At 38.6% G+C, this 17634-nt stretch overlaps 1 protein-coding gene across 4 annotated transcripts in view; it reads right to left on the reverse strand.

The window, feature by feature from the left end:
• Positions 1–17634, reverse strand: part of MAPK10 (mitogen-activated protein kinase 10) — a 147290-nt gene that overhangs the window by 82627 nt on the left and 47029 nt on the right. For all 4 annotated transcript variants that reach the window (XM_066547998.1, XM_066548000.1, XM_066547997.1 and 1 more), the window contains one exon: positions 13439–13595. In XM_066547998.1, the coding sequence (XP_066404095.1) occupies positions 13439–13595 (157 nt within the window). The remainder of the gene's footprint in view (positions 1–13438; positions 13596–17634) is intronic.

The raw sequence follows: 17634 nt of genomic DNA on the forward strand, positions 1-17634 counted from the left end.
TAAGTGATCCCACGTGTATGTAACTCCTAATTCCTTCAGGCAGAAAACAGATTCGCACTCAGCTGCGCAGATCTCCTTGATCACATCTCCTCTGGTGCGAGCTGACACCACATCACTAGAGATGTTTAAGAAGTGTCAGAATAAAGAACTGGCCTGATGCTGAGATAATTGTGTTACAACATAAAGTAGTTATAAAACAAGAAGCTACTGAGGCAAACAGCATCACTCACATCACTCACCAGTGACTGGAGCTTTATGTGAGAGCATAAGCATCCAGTATTTCTTTACCCCACCTTTGACACTTTATCTTTTCAAAATTGAGTGAAATCACCCAAGGGGTGGAGAACTGGGAGAACAGAACATTGTTGATAGAATAAAATACTCTGGGAAGCCAAAGACTTCTGTAGCATTACAGGGAGAAAACCTGTCTGTGAAACAGCAAAGCCACAACTGGATCCCAAATCTTCATTACGATCAAGACATCTGTATGCCAGAAGCCACAAAAACATACAGGACTCAGCAGCAAACATATGACATACTTTCAGGCAAAACAAAACAAGGAGGCACTAAAATCAGGAAGAGGAAACCAGCCATGAAGGCAAGATAAAGAAAATCCTGAAAATCCTCTGAGCTGTACAGTAGCACAGCTCCAAGGGAACTGCTGGATGGATCCACTGAGGTTTGCCTCTACCTAGCCTGCTGCTTTGCCATCCTCTTCTTAACTCCACTCTTCCTTCCTTATGGAATGCTTTAAATGCTTTCCTTTAAATGCTTTCCTTATGGAATTCTTTAAAACAGAATGTGGACTAAAGACATGCCCAAATTTCAGGCATGAACTTCTCTTTACCCGCAGTGCTCCTATCAAATCTTCCTTTTCTGTACAAGGACTTTTTAGGACTTTTTTTACTTTTAATAATGGTTATCTGTCTCTCCAGGGGTCAGGGGGATTATCTAATTATTATTCAAACAGCTCTTTGAAGACTGAAAGGATTAAATCAATACTATTAGTATAATTACTGAGAACAGAGAAAAAACCATGAGAGCAGTTAAAACAGACCAGAAAACCAACAGCAGCTGCAGTTCTCAAATAGAGCCTCCCACAGTAAACCTGTCTGCTCATCTTTCAATTCTTTCCTCACCCTTAGTGCTGTATGATATTGGTACCCAGGGAATATCTGGGCAATTTGGCCCAGTCAGAATAAATATTTTAGCCTAGGAGTGTTGTTTTCTACCCAAGCTGCCTTATCCTTCACATAAGTGGCTCCTGGATCATGGGAGACTGTGTTTGCCTCAAGCCTAAGAGATGCAAACCTCCAGTCTGAGGGGTCTGGGCTATTGCTCTGCTGGCCCAAGAGCCTACGCACCTACACCCACCCTGTTGAGCTCCTTTATCTGGAAAAGGCATCACAGTCACTTTCTTTTGAGAAAATACCTTCATGATGGTTTACCATCCCTGCATCCCCTAATCAACAGGTAAGTCCCTCATACCCAATGGACAGTGCCTCAGCCTGACACTGTATATAAAAAGCCTTTTGTGAAAGTTCAGGAGGCCAATGTTAGGCCTCAGTGAAGTCCCATGTAACTTTTTATTCAGAGAGATAAAGGAGCCAGCTGCCCTGCTGCAATACTGCTTCCTTCATCCCTGCTCAAGCAGGCAGGGCCACTCCTCTCACCCCACAGCACAACCACCTGTGTCAAATGCACTGACCCAGGGCTCAAACAAGGCTCTCCATGAGGAAAAACTGCAGCAGCTCTTTGACCTGTATTTAAACCAGTGTTTAAATGCGCTTGAAATGAATATCCAAACTAGCCCTGCTGCTGTTCTCACCACCTCCCACCTGCTCCTATACTTTGAGAGGTATTCACATGCCTACAATAAAACAAAATGGAAACAAATGCTTAAATTCCTAATTTAAAAAGTAGACCCAAATGGAATTAAAAAAATATTAGAAATGCAAGTCCCAATTTAAACAGGAATCAAATGGCAGCTGGAGATAAAGTAGAAAGAACTATTTGTATGTAAAATTTCACAAGATTTAAACCTGGCATATTGTGGCTGCAAACTGGAAGGTTGTAAAAGAATCACAGGACATCCACCAACATCTAGGCCAAGTCCCATCAATTGTGATAATCTCAGTAATATGGGGAAGCAATATATATTCATATCAAGTAATCAAATCCAGCATTTCTGTTTATTTGATATTCTGTTTATATGATATTACCACCCAAATACATGGCATGTGCACCATGGGCACAGTTAATGTGCTCCCTATCTTCACCAATGTGCAGTTCTCTACTTGTTCTACAAAAGGAGAATTAAAGTATTTATTACTACCTCATTTAGTTTCATTCATAAAGATTCAGGGCATGAAAAAAAATTAAGGAAATAGCACCATCACTTAAAGTTCATTTAAAAGCCCATCCTGTCCTAATTCAATGAGAGGGGGCAATTGATCAATTCAGTTGTCACTTAAAAACTTTCTTTAAAAACACTAATGTTCAAAGATTAACTTCCATGAATTATTAATGCTTCCTGTTTTGAAAATGTGCTTGAACAATTTCATGCATTTCCAGTATTAGAATTCCTCTCTCCTTCATCTGAAAATAGATACTCTCACCACAGTATAAGTTCTCTGAAGCTTTCAGTAATGTTCTAACTCCTGTAACTATATTTTTCCTTTACTGAAACTTGGCTATTCTGCTCTGTGTAAACAAGAGTGTAGGAAATAATGAAGACCTGAACAAATTCACCCAGCATGACAAAGTGAACCAGCAGAGAATAGCAGTGTCTGATCCCCAAACTCCTACAGAGTTTCAAACATGGGCTCTGACATCTTTAACATGCTGGGTCGAGGAGGAAGTTCTGCAATTCACGCACATTTTTCATATAATTGCTGTCAGTTGTAATAGGGATCCGCATGTTCAAATATCCTATCAAATTGGTCTTCCCTTCAGAGACCAAATCTTTAGGCTTATCTGCTTTTTTTATATAACTTTTTTCTTCCAGATCTAATGTACAACACTGCAACAGGAGACCCACGGCTTAACAAGAATCTTAAAGACACCTCAGAGGATAAATATGAACTAACAATTGCAAGTGGATTAATAATAGTCAAGGAGAGTGTTCCTACTGCAAAAGAGTGCCTTTCTGTTGTGTCTACTCTCCCATTTTAATTATTCTTGGAATAACCAGGGAAAGCAGTGGTGTGAATAATGTAATTATTAAGGTTATATCCCAGCAGAAACAGATCATCTTCCACTGGGAAGAGAAGTGATGGCATGTTAAAATTCACAAGAATCATGCAAGTAGCTCTAAAGCAGCTGCTGGAAAAGAGAGTGAAAAGGAAAGAAACAATTTTGGGATAGCACTGAAAAGGAAATATATATGAAACAAAAAAGAACAAACAAACCGAAATGACCAGGGACTGATAAGCAGATATTCCTAATGAGCACAGCTCACATGCAGAAGACAGGAACAAATGAGCTCTAATTCTGGTCTTGCTACCAGCTTCTTGTTTTGTTCTCCAGACACTTATTATGAGAGAGAATTCCTCACCTGACTATATTTGGTCTAAATGCCCAAGTTACCACATCCAGAGGAAATACTGTTATGAACAGGTATTATGAGGAAAAGAGCGTACTCCTGCAAGATGCTGCAGCAGATTAATTAGTCAAAGTTTATGATGATCTTGTCATAATCTCTCATACCATCTTTTCATTTGCAGCTGGATATCTTCACTTCCTGAATAAATCCTAGCCACTTCCTAGAGTCGTAAAATTAAACTTTGATGTTAAAAGCAGCTCTGAATTTGCATAGGATGAGCCTGGAGTGGCAAGAATGTGAGACTGTGGCTACCACCGTTAACAAAAAATAAAATGAAGAAAAGATATTTGGAAAGATATGAGCACAGTTAAACTGCCTGCCTCACATAAGATAACCTTTATCACAATAGTGAAAGTAATATATTTTTTTATTTTTATGCATTTTTCCTGTTTTGGTACTTGATTTTAATCCGCTTTCTCTTTCTGAGGAAAAAGGAAAAAGATAAAAAAATGAGGTAACTGTCTCAGCACAGCTGAATGAAAAATTCTGCTCTCTCAGAACTTTGTTTCTCTGTATTAAAAACCAAAATCAATATAAAGCTGTTCCTTGATAAAAGTCAGTGGCAAAGCTGCCTGAAGGTATGTACTGAATCAAATCAAAACTATTTTTAATAAACTCCCGAGTCAACCTCCAAACCTAATTCAAATTCAGTTACATTTGCCTTCAACACAGATGTCCCTGGCACTTTATGATGGGTGAAAATGACCTATATTTTATGGACTACATAGAGAAAAATACTTGATTACTGTCTGTATCAAGCAGCATCAAGAAAATTATTAGATTTTAATAGAACATATATTTTAAATTTGAATAGTCTGGAGTTAATTTCTGATTAGTTAAACGGTTTGGCATTGGATCTCATTCTTACAAGCTGCTCTGTTACACATGTTAACCACCCCATGAATGAAGGGTGCTTGTAAGAAGAATTAATATCCCAGCCAAAAGCAAAATTCTAACTTTGGGACAAATGTATGAAAGGCCAGGGAACTTAGATACTGTTACAGATCCTGTTTCAGGGTACCTTAATTATGTGGCACTGTGGTAAACAGCAATTTCTGTCAGTTTCATTCAATTTAGGGGAAAAATTGACAGGTTTGGTCACTTGAGAGGAAAAAAAATGCAACCAAAATAATATTTAGCCATGCTTTTACTTATTTGATAAAAATTTTATTACATTCTACCAATGTCCATCTTTCCTGTATCAAAGTATGCATGATGGAGATATGAAACAGTTCAGGACTGTGGAATAACTTGCTCAGCTGCAACATCTGTATTTATCATCGCAACTTTAAAAGGGCTGTGTAATTGGCCATTGAACTGAGCCAGCTAATTCACACCTCAAGATTATTCAGCAACAGAGCCAAAAAATCACTCACCTTGGAAGGGACCTTAGGACAGCTATAATCCAAACTTTCTAATCAAAACAAGGGCAGTTGCTTCATTTATTTGCAAAGTTAGGGTGCTCAATCCCTGCCTTCGTTTGTATTTACATATTTGTAAATACATATTGTATTTACATATAGTTGTGTGCATCCAGTAGCCACACAACTAAAAACACTAAAAAAATGTAAGAAGCTTAGGTATGGAGTGCAAGGCTGCAGCCATGAGCAGATTACACTGTAAATTCTGCAGCTACAAAACAGCTTATTTCTCAAACAACTAAAATACACATTCATTTGCTTCTGAAAAGCTTTTCCCCCTTCTAAGCTTCAATATTTGCAAATTTTAACTACTCCCATAACAAAACACTACTAGAACAAGTCATCTCCAGGATGCAAGCAGGATTTATAGCAAAATCTCTGCAAGCTGTTAATATCAAATGGCAGTTACATATTGTTTTACAAAACACAGAAAATATTTTGATACTTTCTGGCTGCTTTTGATTAAACCCCTAAATTTATGAGGAAAAAAAAATAATTCTTAATGGAGTAAGAAAATACCCTATGTTTCTGATGAACAATAACTGACAGGAAAGAACAGCTTGTCTACTGCTGGACTGTAGCCATTCACCTATGCTGCTGTTATTTAGAATGTGTCATACTAATGTAGAATGGCTCAAGAAAGAAACACCCCTTTGATTCAGGCAGATATAAACCCAGCAAAAGTGGGTGTTTCCTTGCTCCAGTCTATAGATGATGCTGGGGGAAGGTTTTTCAAAGCATAAGGGATAATAATGATAATTATTTAGGCACTGAATAAGGTTAAATTTCCAGATTATCACAAAACAATGGGAGATGAGCTATTTAAAGAAAGCATATCTGCTGCTGCCAAGGGGTGCTGCTGCAAGTGCCATTTGCTTTTCCATATGCAAAATCAGAAATACAGTAGGTGATTAATGCATAAATACAGAATCATGAAGGCTATTGTCAGTTTCCTATTATACAGATAACTGCAAACTAGCACATTAGGAAAAAATTCACAGTTCCGTGAACTTAGACTGGTCAGGTAAGTTGTGATCAAAACCAAGTCACGTTTCCTTTAGGTTCTTATATAAAAGTAAAACAAGGAAAAGCATGTTAAAATACAAAAGGTAATCACCACAAGAAAGTAATTTCTTTTCTTTGGCTCTCTTTGTTCTGTAGCATTGGAACAAAGTGACTTTGATAAAGTCAGGGGATAGAAATTTCTTCAGTAAGGAAAAAAGGAGCCAAAGAGGCAAAGTCTGCAATTTTCTAGACAAATCATTTGGGAAAAGAAAAAGCGGAACCCAAAACAGGCTATTCCATAATTCTTCCCTCCTCATTGCCTCTAAGACACAGAGACACTAGAGCTCATACATCTTTCTGACTGCAGGGAAAGTCTCCCTGCTATGGGTAAACAACAATTTGGAATTGATTTTTCCAGGCAGAGGCCCACAGCAGCACTTCAAAGCATGGGTGCCCTCAGAGTTAGACAGAAATGCTGGAACTGATTAAAGCAGAACTGAAGCACAGACATTTCAGACAACAGGTGACTCTGCCTCTCCTATTCTTGGGTTGCTGAGGGAAGTTTTCGGAAATATTTGACTCTGCTGAGGAACAAAGGTTCAGAGACAAGGATAAAAGGCTTTAAAAACCTGCACAAACATACAACGTCCAACACCTCATATGAAAACAAAATTTTCACAGGTACTGAATGTAACTCAAATGTGACATGACATTAAAAACTCTATTCTTTCTTGTATCCCAGCTCCCCTCAGAGCTGGGAAAAGGGGCAAACACAACAACTATGGGTGTCTGGCCCAGTAAGGCAAGGGGGCTAGGGACAATAAAGGAACAAGCTTAATTTACCTGGGTACACCAGACATATTGAGGACTTCTTTCCTCTCCCACAAAACACTACCATTAGTAAGGTGAGGCAACAATAAGCTGACACAGCAACAATAAGCTGAGCATCCTTGAGACAGTCTTTGCCCCCAGCACTCTGTGGTGAGCAATGCAAGGAAGCACTGGGGGAAGAAAGACCAAAGGAAAACTTTAATGACAAAGTTATGTATTACTTTGAGAGAATTTGGACTGGACTTCCCAAGTATCACAAAGTACATTGACATGAAAAGGGTAAACACATATTTTACATGAATACTTATACTAAAGAATTTAAGTACAAGAACACAACTGAATCCTACTTTTGATTCCCTAAATGTAAGTGCAAGAATAATTCTCAGGTTCTTCCTTTTAGAACCTTCTTATGTAATTTTTAAAATGCTATAATCCATAGCTTGCTCCTCCTATGATTTTGGCTTCTTTTTCAGCTGTGACTCAATTGCCAGAGCTCCTCCACAGCTAGAAACCTTCTGATGTCCAAAGTGCCAAGCATTCATGAGGCTCACAAGAAAATAGCAAGATAAATATCTTTCATTTTGTCCAGTCTTTCACACCCGATTACTTCTATTCCCTATAAATCATCAACCCATCTGCCTGGCACCCATCTCAGTCAGACTACAAGCTCGGAGTGCGCAAACACTGCACATCCTGCAAAGCTTCATGCACACAAGCCATCAGATCAGTTGCAATAATAATCACACCCCTTACATGTGTTCATAATGCTCATGGTCATCTGAAGAAGAGAAAGCTCTTAAGGGAGATATAAACCCAAATGCCCTTTTTGTTCTAGGAAAATCCCAACCATTTAGTGTGTGTGCCCAAGGCATAAATGCTTCCTAGAGCTCCCATGGGGACAGTGCAGCTTTGCATTAGTCTCAGGGGAGGCCCATGCCCAAGCGTAACACAGCCCCTGCACAATCCCACTGGAGCACTGGCATTCACTGTCCTAAACTAGAAATGTAAACATGAATGAAAAAAAGTAGAACTCAGTCATATGCCAGAGCTCTGGAGTTTGGGATTAAGGTTTCAGGGCTTTACCATTTTTGGTTTTGGTTTTTTTTCGGGGTGGCAGCCTTTATCAAGGGCTCAGCAGGGGATCGTTTTCTGTCTCTGGAACATCTGTTGGCCACTAAAATCCCAATTACACTGAGCTTTTTTCTTGCAGCAGGCAAGGAATTCTGCACCACAAGAAGGCAATTGCAGTTTGAGTGAGTGACAGACCAGCAAATGTAAGGGTAGCTGAAGTCACCTCCTCCTGCTTTTATACTTCAACTACAAATGTAAACTCTCCTGAACTGGGCAGAAGCTACAGATCCTTGCTTACTTTAACTCTATTGCTATCTTCTAAACAGGTATGAAATATTATTAAAAACATGTATACATAAAATACATAAATATAACAAATATACATTTCCTTGTTCTCTTGAACCCCATAAAGGCCACATGTCCAAAAAGCACAACCAGCCAGCTCTGCTGCCTGCTTTTCATTGCCAAGCTGAAAGCACTACAATGAGAGGCACTAATTCCCTGTATCATAAGTTAGTTTGAGCCTGCCTGCTAAACAAGAACAGATGCTCAGAGAATCAGATATGACTGAGCCTAAGTGTTTTCCGATATAATTTCCAGCTCCCATAGACACTAAACATGAGATAAATCAACTTAAATCCAACTGACCTGACATCACTTGCAAGGCATTATCCCACTGTGGAACAGCTGATTGATTCCTCTTCTCCATTTCAAAATGGTAGTGTGAGCTACTGCAACATGCAATGAATGCCACAAAGCTGCTCAGAACAAAAATGACTCTCTGTCCATGAAAAATAGCTGAATTTAGACAAGAAATTTTCTTCACAAGGTTTCCAGCCTCCTGTAGACTACAGGATAGCTTTCACACCCTGTGCTACATAAAGCCCTTGCAATAATGTGCATAGTAAATGTATTTCCAAGGTAATTGACTGTTGACTGCAAACTTGGTGATAAAACCACACATTTTAGACCTCTCCCCTCTCCAAGTATGGTGCACTATGCAAAAGTAGGATCTAAATGTTTTACAGAAATAGATTATTTTGTAAAGACCTCAGGAGTTCTTCCACACACTTTTGACAGATAATAAAACAAAGGCACTGGAAAATAAATTACATGTTCACTCAGTCAGGAACAGTGGCTTGGATGCCTGGCCTTAATCCACCTACTGAAAATTAATATAAATAAGAAAGGTCAAATTCCTAAACAAAACAAAAGTTAAGGAAGACTGTGTTTCTGTCAAGGAAGACTTAAGAGAAACCCATCCTTGTTTGCAAGACACAAAGGAACAAAATCCAGTTTTGCTTGCATAGCCAAGTACTTTCTTTTTTTTTGCATTTCCTTTTCAAATCCAAACATATTGGTGTAGAAATGAGCAGCTGAATAAACTGATATATTTCTCTGTGAAATCTTGTATTTCTATAGTCTTTTTCTCCCTAACTTTTTTTTTCCTACAGCACATTTCTGGGTCTTGGTGTGAAATCAAATGGATACATGAATAATAACAACAGATTTCATGTTCTTTTGAATGGCAGGGAGTTTTAACTTAGGCTGGGCAGAAATTGGTGAATGATGATGGGATTCAGGAAAAGGAACATGACATTTCTGAAGCAGGATGAGCCTTTAAAGCCCTTGTAAATGTGGCTATAAAAGTAACCATACTCTTACCTCTCTTCATGCATGTACAAAGATTCTCTATCAATCATTCTGTGTCCCCCTGATCCTCTTTGTCCTCAATACTCTGTTCTTTAGGGCATGGCAAAGAAGAAGGCTGAGATTTTGTGTAATTTAAGTACCTACAACTAGCAATACACAAATTGGAGTCTTCAAAACAAACAAAAGAGAAAATCTTATACCAGATTTGGACCTCATAAGAAGGTGTTTTATAATACTGTAATTTTTTTTAATTTTATTTTTTAATCTCAATAGCCCATCAGCTTGAATAACAATCTTGCAAAATGCATTGTTTATCAAAGCAGATGCTACTTTCACAATATATTTTGTTTGTAAATCTTTCCTTTGGTTTTTGTTTGAAGTATGAGGTTTTGTTTAGGTTTTAGTTGTGGCTAACACTAAAAGGGGTCTTCGGGCTTTTTTTTGGCCTGAGCTGACCACCACGAATAAATCTGCTTTAAAGTAGAGTTCTAAATGTATGCCATGCCTTTATATAGCAGTAATGCATCCACTGAAGAAAAAAATAAACTTTTATTAGGCCTGTTTGCATTATGAAAAGATCTTTGATATAGTAACCCTTCAGGATACTTACAACAATAAATAAAAACTAGCCTGACTGGTCATCATAAGATGCTTGAAATACGGTTAACATTCACTGCTATTTTCTTGTTCCAAATTTTATATCCAGCTGCTATTTGTAACCTAACAAACCCTTCTGTGAGTTGTTCCAGCCCTCCTGCCTTTCAGCAGAGCACATCCTAAAAGTGCCACATGGAACCAGTGCAATTCCAGTGAAGGGTGCCTGTGGGTGACTGTCACTGCACTGTAAACTGGACAGGCTGAGGCTCCTCCTGTCCTGCAGCACCTCAGGGTAAACTCTGCCATTTCTGCACACGTTGCTAAGCAGGATGAAAGTTTTAATTTTTCTTTTTTTCCCCTAATGGAATAAAGCTTGTCTGTTTGTCCCTTAACACTGAATCACTTTTGGAAGTGTAATTAATCAGGAGCAAGAAACATGGAGAAAATCAGGTTTTTGTAGTTTAACTGTTCATGAATTCATGCGGGTGAATTTATGGGCGTCTTGTCCTCTATGATATTTAATGAGTTCAACAAATTCACTGCAGCAAACATCTGGTGAGACACAATGTTATAAAAACATTACATCCCTGATTTACACAAAAAGGGTGAAAACTGCAGGCAGGCATTTTATACTATTATTGATTTTCCACAAATACACATAGGCATGTGCATTATACACAAGAAAAACAAAACTGTTCAAACACTTTCCAAAACTGAAACTCAATCAGCAGATATGTCACTTATTGGCCTCAACAGAACAGCAGGGAAAATGCTGCCCTGTTCTCCTTCTCCTGACTCTGGCCTATTTCTCTAAATTACAGGGCCAAACCTCTGCAAAGAAAAGAAGCATCACTATTAATTCCTTGTGCCAGCTGTCTTTACTTTGCTCACACAGGGGCTCAGTGCCCCATGCTATGTAATTCAAATAAAACACATTATTTGAGAGAACAAGAGGGAATAATTTCAGCAGATTACTCTGAGTTGCAACTGATCCTACCTTGGTCCTACCCAAAAACTGAGCTTGATTTCAGTTTCCTCTCACAATCTCTCAGGATCTCTGTTTAACAGCAACATTTTATCTGCAGGTAGCGTGTCTTCATAATTTACAGCTGAAGATACTAACTTTGAAAAAAAGAAGGTTCAAGAATGTTGTTGTACTCTGACCATGTAAATTTGTGTATCAAGAAACACAAAAAAATTCTAAGCTGAATGGAACAGGTTTGGCAGACTAGGTATGTGAAACAGATACAGATTTTGTGAATGACAGGATTTCAGTATCCAGTACAGCATATTGAAAATGTTCCTGTGGTGAAGTGTGCTTTTTATCCTCAGTTCTAAGACATAAAGAATTTGCACAGCTTCTGCACACTTTAAGATATTCTGAGCCATGTATGGTAAGAATTTCAGTGTTTTCACATCTAAGCTATGTAAATACTGACCTCCTTGGAAATGTAAGCCCTGTACATCTAGCCAACAGAGACTATGGTCTCAGAGAAGAGGACTCCTTTTGTTTTCTATTAGGCACATATCAACTACAAAAATGTACAAGAAATTACTTCTGGGGAGGCATGGAGCCTGCATGCTTCAGCCTTAATCCTCCTGTCTTTAGCCATAAACTCCCAGCTCCACCACTTCAGTGACTTCTTGCTGTTGGTTTGTTGCTGGGAATGTTAGAGAACCCTGGTACTGAGCAAGGCTTCACTAGACACAAAGCCAAAAGGGAAAAAAAGGTTCTTTCTTGTACTAATCTAGTCAGAACATGGAAGTCTTAATAAGCTCAGCATGGGTCTGTCTTACATTTTGAGTTGCCATCAACTTTTCCACAACACAGATTCATGAGCAGTTCTGTCTCTTCTCTAACCTCTCCTAGACAGGTATGAACAGACCTCAATGTCATCATGACAATGCTGTTCCCATCAAAATTAATCCTGGTACAGGCTCTGCACTGGTGTTCCCAAGCTGACCTGAGAGGGATTCCAGGCAGAACAGCTGGAACAGCATCAGCACCTCCTCTCCAGCAACAACCAAGCATTGTTTAATGGCAGGTCATCTTAACATGACATACTGGGGACCCAGGAAGGGAAATAGAGTCATAGAATCATAAAGGTTGGAAAAGAGCTTTAAGTTCAAACATTAAAATCCTCATTTATTCCAATTTCCTGTGCATTCACTTAATATGCAGCCAACAGTTGTACCTCCAGTAGGATCAGTTCCTAGGAAACTGAGTTTACCCAGTCACATCCTATCATGAATTTAATTGACTATGTTTATCAAACTAAAAGGACCACAAAAAACCCCAAACAAGTTAAATTTAAGTAAATCACTCACTGAGGCGGAAAAAAAAATTAGGCTACATAAGATACAAGAATGCTTTGTGATTTTCTGCAGCTGTTCTCAGCCTTGCTTAGCAAATTAATTTAACACAGAATGTCATTCAGAACTATCTTTAGTCCTTCTTAGTGTTTTAGCATATTATAACAATTAATCATCTTTTATTAATTCATGGGCATTCAAAGATGACCTAAGAACAGTCACATTGTATTGGGTACTGCTAACTCATCTTTTATACTAACATTTACATTATTGTTATACTTAGTACTATACATCCATACTACACAGAGAATTTTACAAGTGTATTGAGACCTTGATTTTGGAAAAAAAAAAATAAATACAGGCCTAAAGAGAATATGAGCATGTGCAATATTCTCTAGACCACAGAGGTAAATATGTGCACAAGGCTTTGCATAGGATCCACAGCTGCACAGTCATTCTTACAGAAGAGAAATAATATTAGAATTAGATTTAGTGGTGAAACTTCACTGTAAGATATGCAGCTAAATAGATCAGGTCTGCCTCCTCATTCTGTCCAGGCTTAGAGCTGTCATCTATACCTACATATTTTCATTCAATATTTTTTCCAGGATTAATTGACAGGGCAAATCAAAACCTGCTCTGTCCTAACACATACAGGCATTTTTCATAAATGAATCTACAGCTACAAGCTCTCCCTCAGAGGAGGCAGACTAAAAACAATGTCTAAAACCAACAATCAGAACGCCTTTAGAAAGTGTTTCTTTTCCAGCACTAGTTTTCTTCCTATTACTTTGCATGTAATTTTTACAGTATGCCCATCACAGCCTAATGCAAACACTTCACAAACACATAACATGTCCTTGTAGTCTCCTTATTTTACAGGTTATTTTCCTTTTTATTAAGCTTGTTTTCATCAGTAATCAGGTGGCCTTAGATGCCTTACCAGGGATAGGATAGTCTGACAGCGAAGTTTTACATTTTGTCCAGGTGACACACTTGCAATTGTTCTCAGGTCTTCCTGGGGAGAGCTGCAAATCTGGGGAGCACTGCTCAACACACGCGGTCTGTCCAAGTTCCACCTCCGTCCCAGTGGAAGACAGCTGTCAAAGGAGTTAAACACAGGCAGGGTTAAGGAAGCCTCAGCTGGTCTCAGTTGGGTCAGTTAGCTCATTTTGGGATTGTTTGCTCCATTTTACCATGCTCCAGGTCAAAACAGCACAGATACCAAGTAGTCCATTTTCTCTCATCAGAGTAGCTGGGGTTTTTAAACCCTCTGCAGTTTTTCCAAGGTCAGTCCTTTCATGCACTGCCAAAGTCTGTTGGATTAAAAAAGCCTGGAGATCACTGTGATGCCTTGTGATAGGCAGACACCTGTCAGTGGCAGAGAACATTTCTGTTGCTGTGGACCTTTAGGTATAGAGAGCTCTTCAAAAGGCAAATAAACAAGAAATACATTATTCCTTAAATGTGCCATTAGACAATTTTAAGGAGTCTACATCCTGCATCTTCTTTCTGCAGGCTTATGTGAAAGCTTTTGTGAAAAGCACTACTCCTGATCTGGAGAAACGAAACTTTCTGAGGAGAGGTAAATTAAAACCACCAAAACATCAGTGTTGAAGTAATCAGGAGTAGAAATTTAAGGGAGGAAATAAAATCTTATCAGCTGCATATCTGTGAGGGGGGGTACATTAGAAAGATGCATTGCTGTCCACTCTTTAGGAATAATACTGACACTTCAATTTCTACCAAACTCATGAAGTTACAAGAGCTGTTTACCAACCTACCTGCCAATTATACATTTCCATCTTTCTCTTTTGCCTTGCTGTCCTGAACTGAACTGAACTGTAGCAGGTCTCATAATCTATAGAGCTGGGGTGGGAGGACAAGGGCAATCAATAGCCTCGCAGCTTCTCCCATTTACTCTTTCTGCAGGATCCTTAAATGTCACTTGCATGGACGACTTGGCAAAATACACCCTTCAGACCATCACAGGGCACATTTACCTCCAGGTGTCCTTAGGTTCCTACAAAGGCTTGTACTATGTGCCACATCTGATTTAGGAAATAAGCTTCAAAAGGAGCAAACAGTTGTTTGAGGCCTTTAGGACACCCTTACATGATAGTGAAAAACAGGATTTGTACAATCAAGAGCCTCTGCATCTTCAAAAAACAGTATCAATGATCATACTCTGCTTTCTACACAGTCATGCATGAATAAGCTCGTGCCACAAACCACCAGGCAAAGTCAAGAGTAGAAAAGAAGATCAATAACTTTTCCTTTCCTTTTTTTATCCTCCTTACAAGTGATTTTAGATTCTAATATTCCTGATAACAGAGCTATACAAAACACTGCTGAGGAAGACACCAGTAAATTACCCAATCTATATTCCTGCCTGACAGCAGGATCAACTGTAATTATTTCTGACAGATATTTTCATAACTTGTTCTTCAAAATGCAACATGTCCTTGCAATTTACATTACAGTCAGTGGAGAATTCCTGTTTACAAAGAATAAAACCCATAGCTTCAGAAGAACAGTGCTCAATAGTGTGCAAGGCTCACAAAGATCTGCACGACTTCACAGTAAATTTATACACCAATTTAATTGCTGGTAGAAAGGTTAATCAGGGTTTATGACCACTCCCATGATGTTTTCCTCCAGAAAGTCTGAGAGCTTTATCTGTTAATGAAGAGCCTGTGTGTTTAGTATCCTCTTGTGTCAGTTGCTCTACACATGCCAAATATCATCTTAAACAGCCACTGCATTTGAATTACCATAATCTGATGAAACAGGTCTAATCAACCTGATCAGAAGAGCTCAATGAACTTTTATCATTTGCCTCTGTTTCTTTTACAGTGTTTCTTTTTCTATTATAATTGTAGCTCTGTATAATCCAATTAAAATGGTGGTTGACTTTAAACAGAAGTTCCTACATCAAAGATACACCAAAAGACAAATAAAGTCATATTTGTGGGTTACTATTCCCACATTACTGCAGAACACCCTAGTCTGTAGATGGCAAAATGGTCCATTCTTCTATGAGACACACATCCATCTGTCACATAGTAGAACAGACTTTCCCCCAAATTAACAGCCATGTACGACCAATCAAACAATTCTACTGGGTTGCAGAAAGCGCATAAGCTCTGGACTAATCTTAACATTTCAATGAAGTTTAGAAATTAAGCCTATCTCATTCAGTAAAATTGTCTTCAGACATAAAGAACTGCTCAGCATTTGCTGTCAAACTGATGTCTGAGAGTGAACCTCTGACCACGTAGTGCAATGTTTGGGATTTTGGGGGCTTGGGGTTTTTTGGTACACAGAGTTTACCTGCAATCCTTGAATGGTTAGAGAAGATAATCAGATCTTTTTCTAGTCTGGCCAGCATGTGCTGTTCAATAGTTTTCCTGAATAACATTCAATGATGACATAAAAACTAAATTTCTATCCTATTGTTAAGCAGGATGCAGTTTATCAGTCCATATGTTGAAAGAGATGTACAAATGAAATTCACAGCAGCAGCAATAATGAATGGGATGTTTAAAAAGCAAGATGGATGCCTCCAACTCTCAACCAGAAAGGCTCATTATACCAGTCACAGAAAGATGTTTCCATTTCCAAGACCTTTTAGTGCATTCATGCCTAGAACCAGCTGCATTTCAATGAAGATAAATTTAAATAAAATTTAAATTTAAATAAAATTACTTGTACACTACACCAGCTCCACAGCAGAAGCACTTCCATTCCTGGGAATGGAAGAGACAACTCCTGAAGCAGAACTTCTCCAAGACATACAGAGTCAGCAGGGCACAAAGCAGCTGTTGCTGCTGACAGGATGGAAACTGAATGTGCAGGAATTCTGCACTGAGTTGGAAAAGGAAAAGGGAAAAAGGAGAAAAGGTATGTGACCTATGCAACTCCACAAAATGTATCACAAGTCTTCCTTAGATAAATTTCAAGGCTCTAATGGGAAGGCCAACACTACCAGCAAAGAGGCAGAGTTCTGTTGCAATAATAAATAATCCTCAGCAAAAGAAATGTTTTAATTATTTGCTTAAATATATAGCACAGTGCAGCCCTCCCAACTTCAGGTGTGTACTGTCCTCCAAAGGATGTGATCCACTGCCCAGCAGGGCCAGCCTTTGCTCACTTCTATGTCTACTACAGCTATTGTGACAAGTCTTTGGTATCACAAAGTCCAATGGTATTTGTTGCTTTTCTCAAAGCTTCAGATTAAGAATTTTATCTTTCATTTAAAAGATGCTTCTCTTCCTCAGAGTTGAAGAAAGGCAACAAAGAACATATTCAATAGCCTCAGTAGGTCAAAAAAGAAAGATCATACAAACATTTTTCACTTAGAAACAAAATGACTCAGTAACCTCTTGTGACTTCAACTCATGATTTCTGAGTACATGAAAAATGAAAGGTGGACCTAGTCATGAGCTTATTTAACCAATGTGTAGCCATAAATTCAAATAGTTTCTTGTCTTGAAAAGATGCCTTCTTTTAACACCAGTCTTTAAAGGAAACTCTAGCAATTCCTGCAGTGGGAGGAAAAGCAGGTTCATTGGTGGCTGGTGTCAGTCACTGCTACTGAAGGCTGAATCACCATGCAAGAGTTAAGAGTCCCAGCAAAGGCATGCCAGCAGGGTGGACGATTAATCTGCTGAGAGAAATTTTCACTGACATAAAATTCTGCAGCATTAACTAAGGGTCAGCTTGGTGTAATGCAGAGCCGAAACACAGAAAATATCTCATCTACACTGTGACCATGAGCACTGCGCAGCAAACATTTTAAAAAAATCTAGTCAGTGTATAAATCTACTGCAACCCTTATGAATACATATAAGACAAGTACGTGTGTTGGAGGCTTTGTGCTACTGAAATCTTCTTGGCTTAATTTGAGAAAAAATTGCACATGTGAAGGAGCAACTGCAGGGCACTGGCTGACAGGACAGGATTTTATTCACCAGAAATTGCCTCAGTGTATCAGAGACACTGTAACAAGACATTTCAACATATTCGTTTTTATGCAAACATGACCACATGACACAGAATGCAGAAAAAGTGCAAAGAAAAGACTTGCATAAAAAGTGTAAACCATTTTCAATAGTAAGAATTGACATCCAGTTTCTC

Source organism: Molothrus aeneus, chromosome 4 (assembly GCF_037042795.1).
Source record: "Molothrus aeneus isolate 106 chromosome 4, BPBGC_Maene_1.0, whole genome shotgun sequence".
NCBI lineage: Eukaryota > Metazoa > Chordata > Aves > Passeriformes > Icteridae > Molothrus > Molothrus aeneus.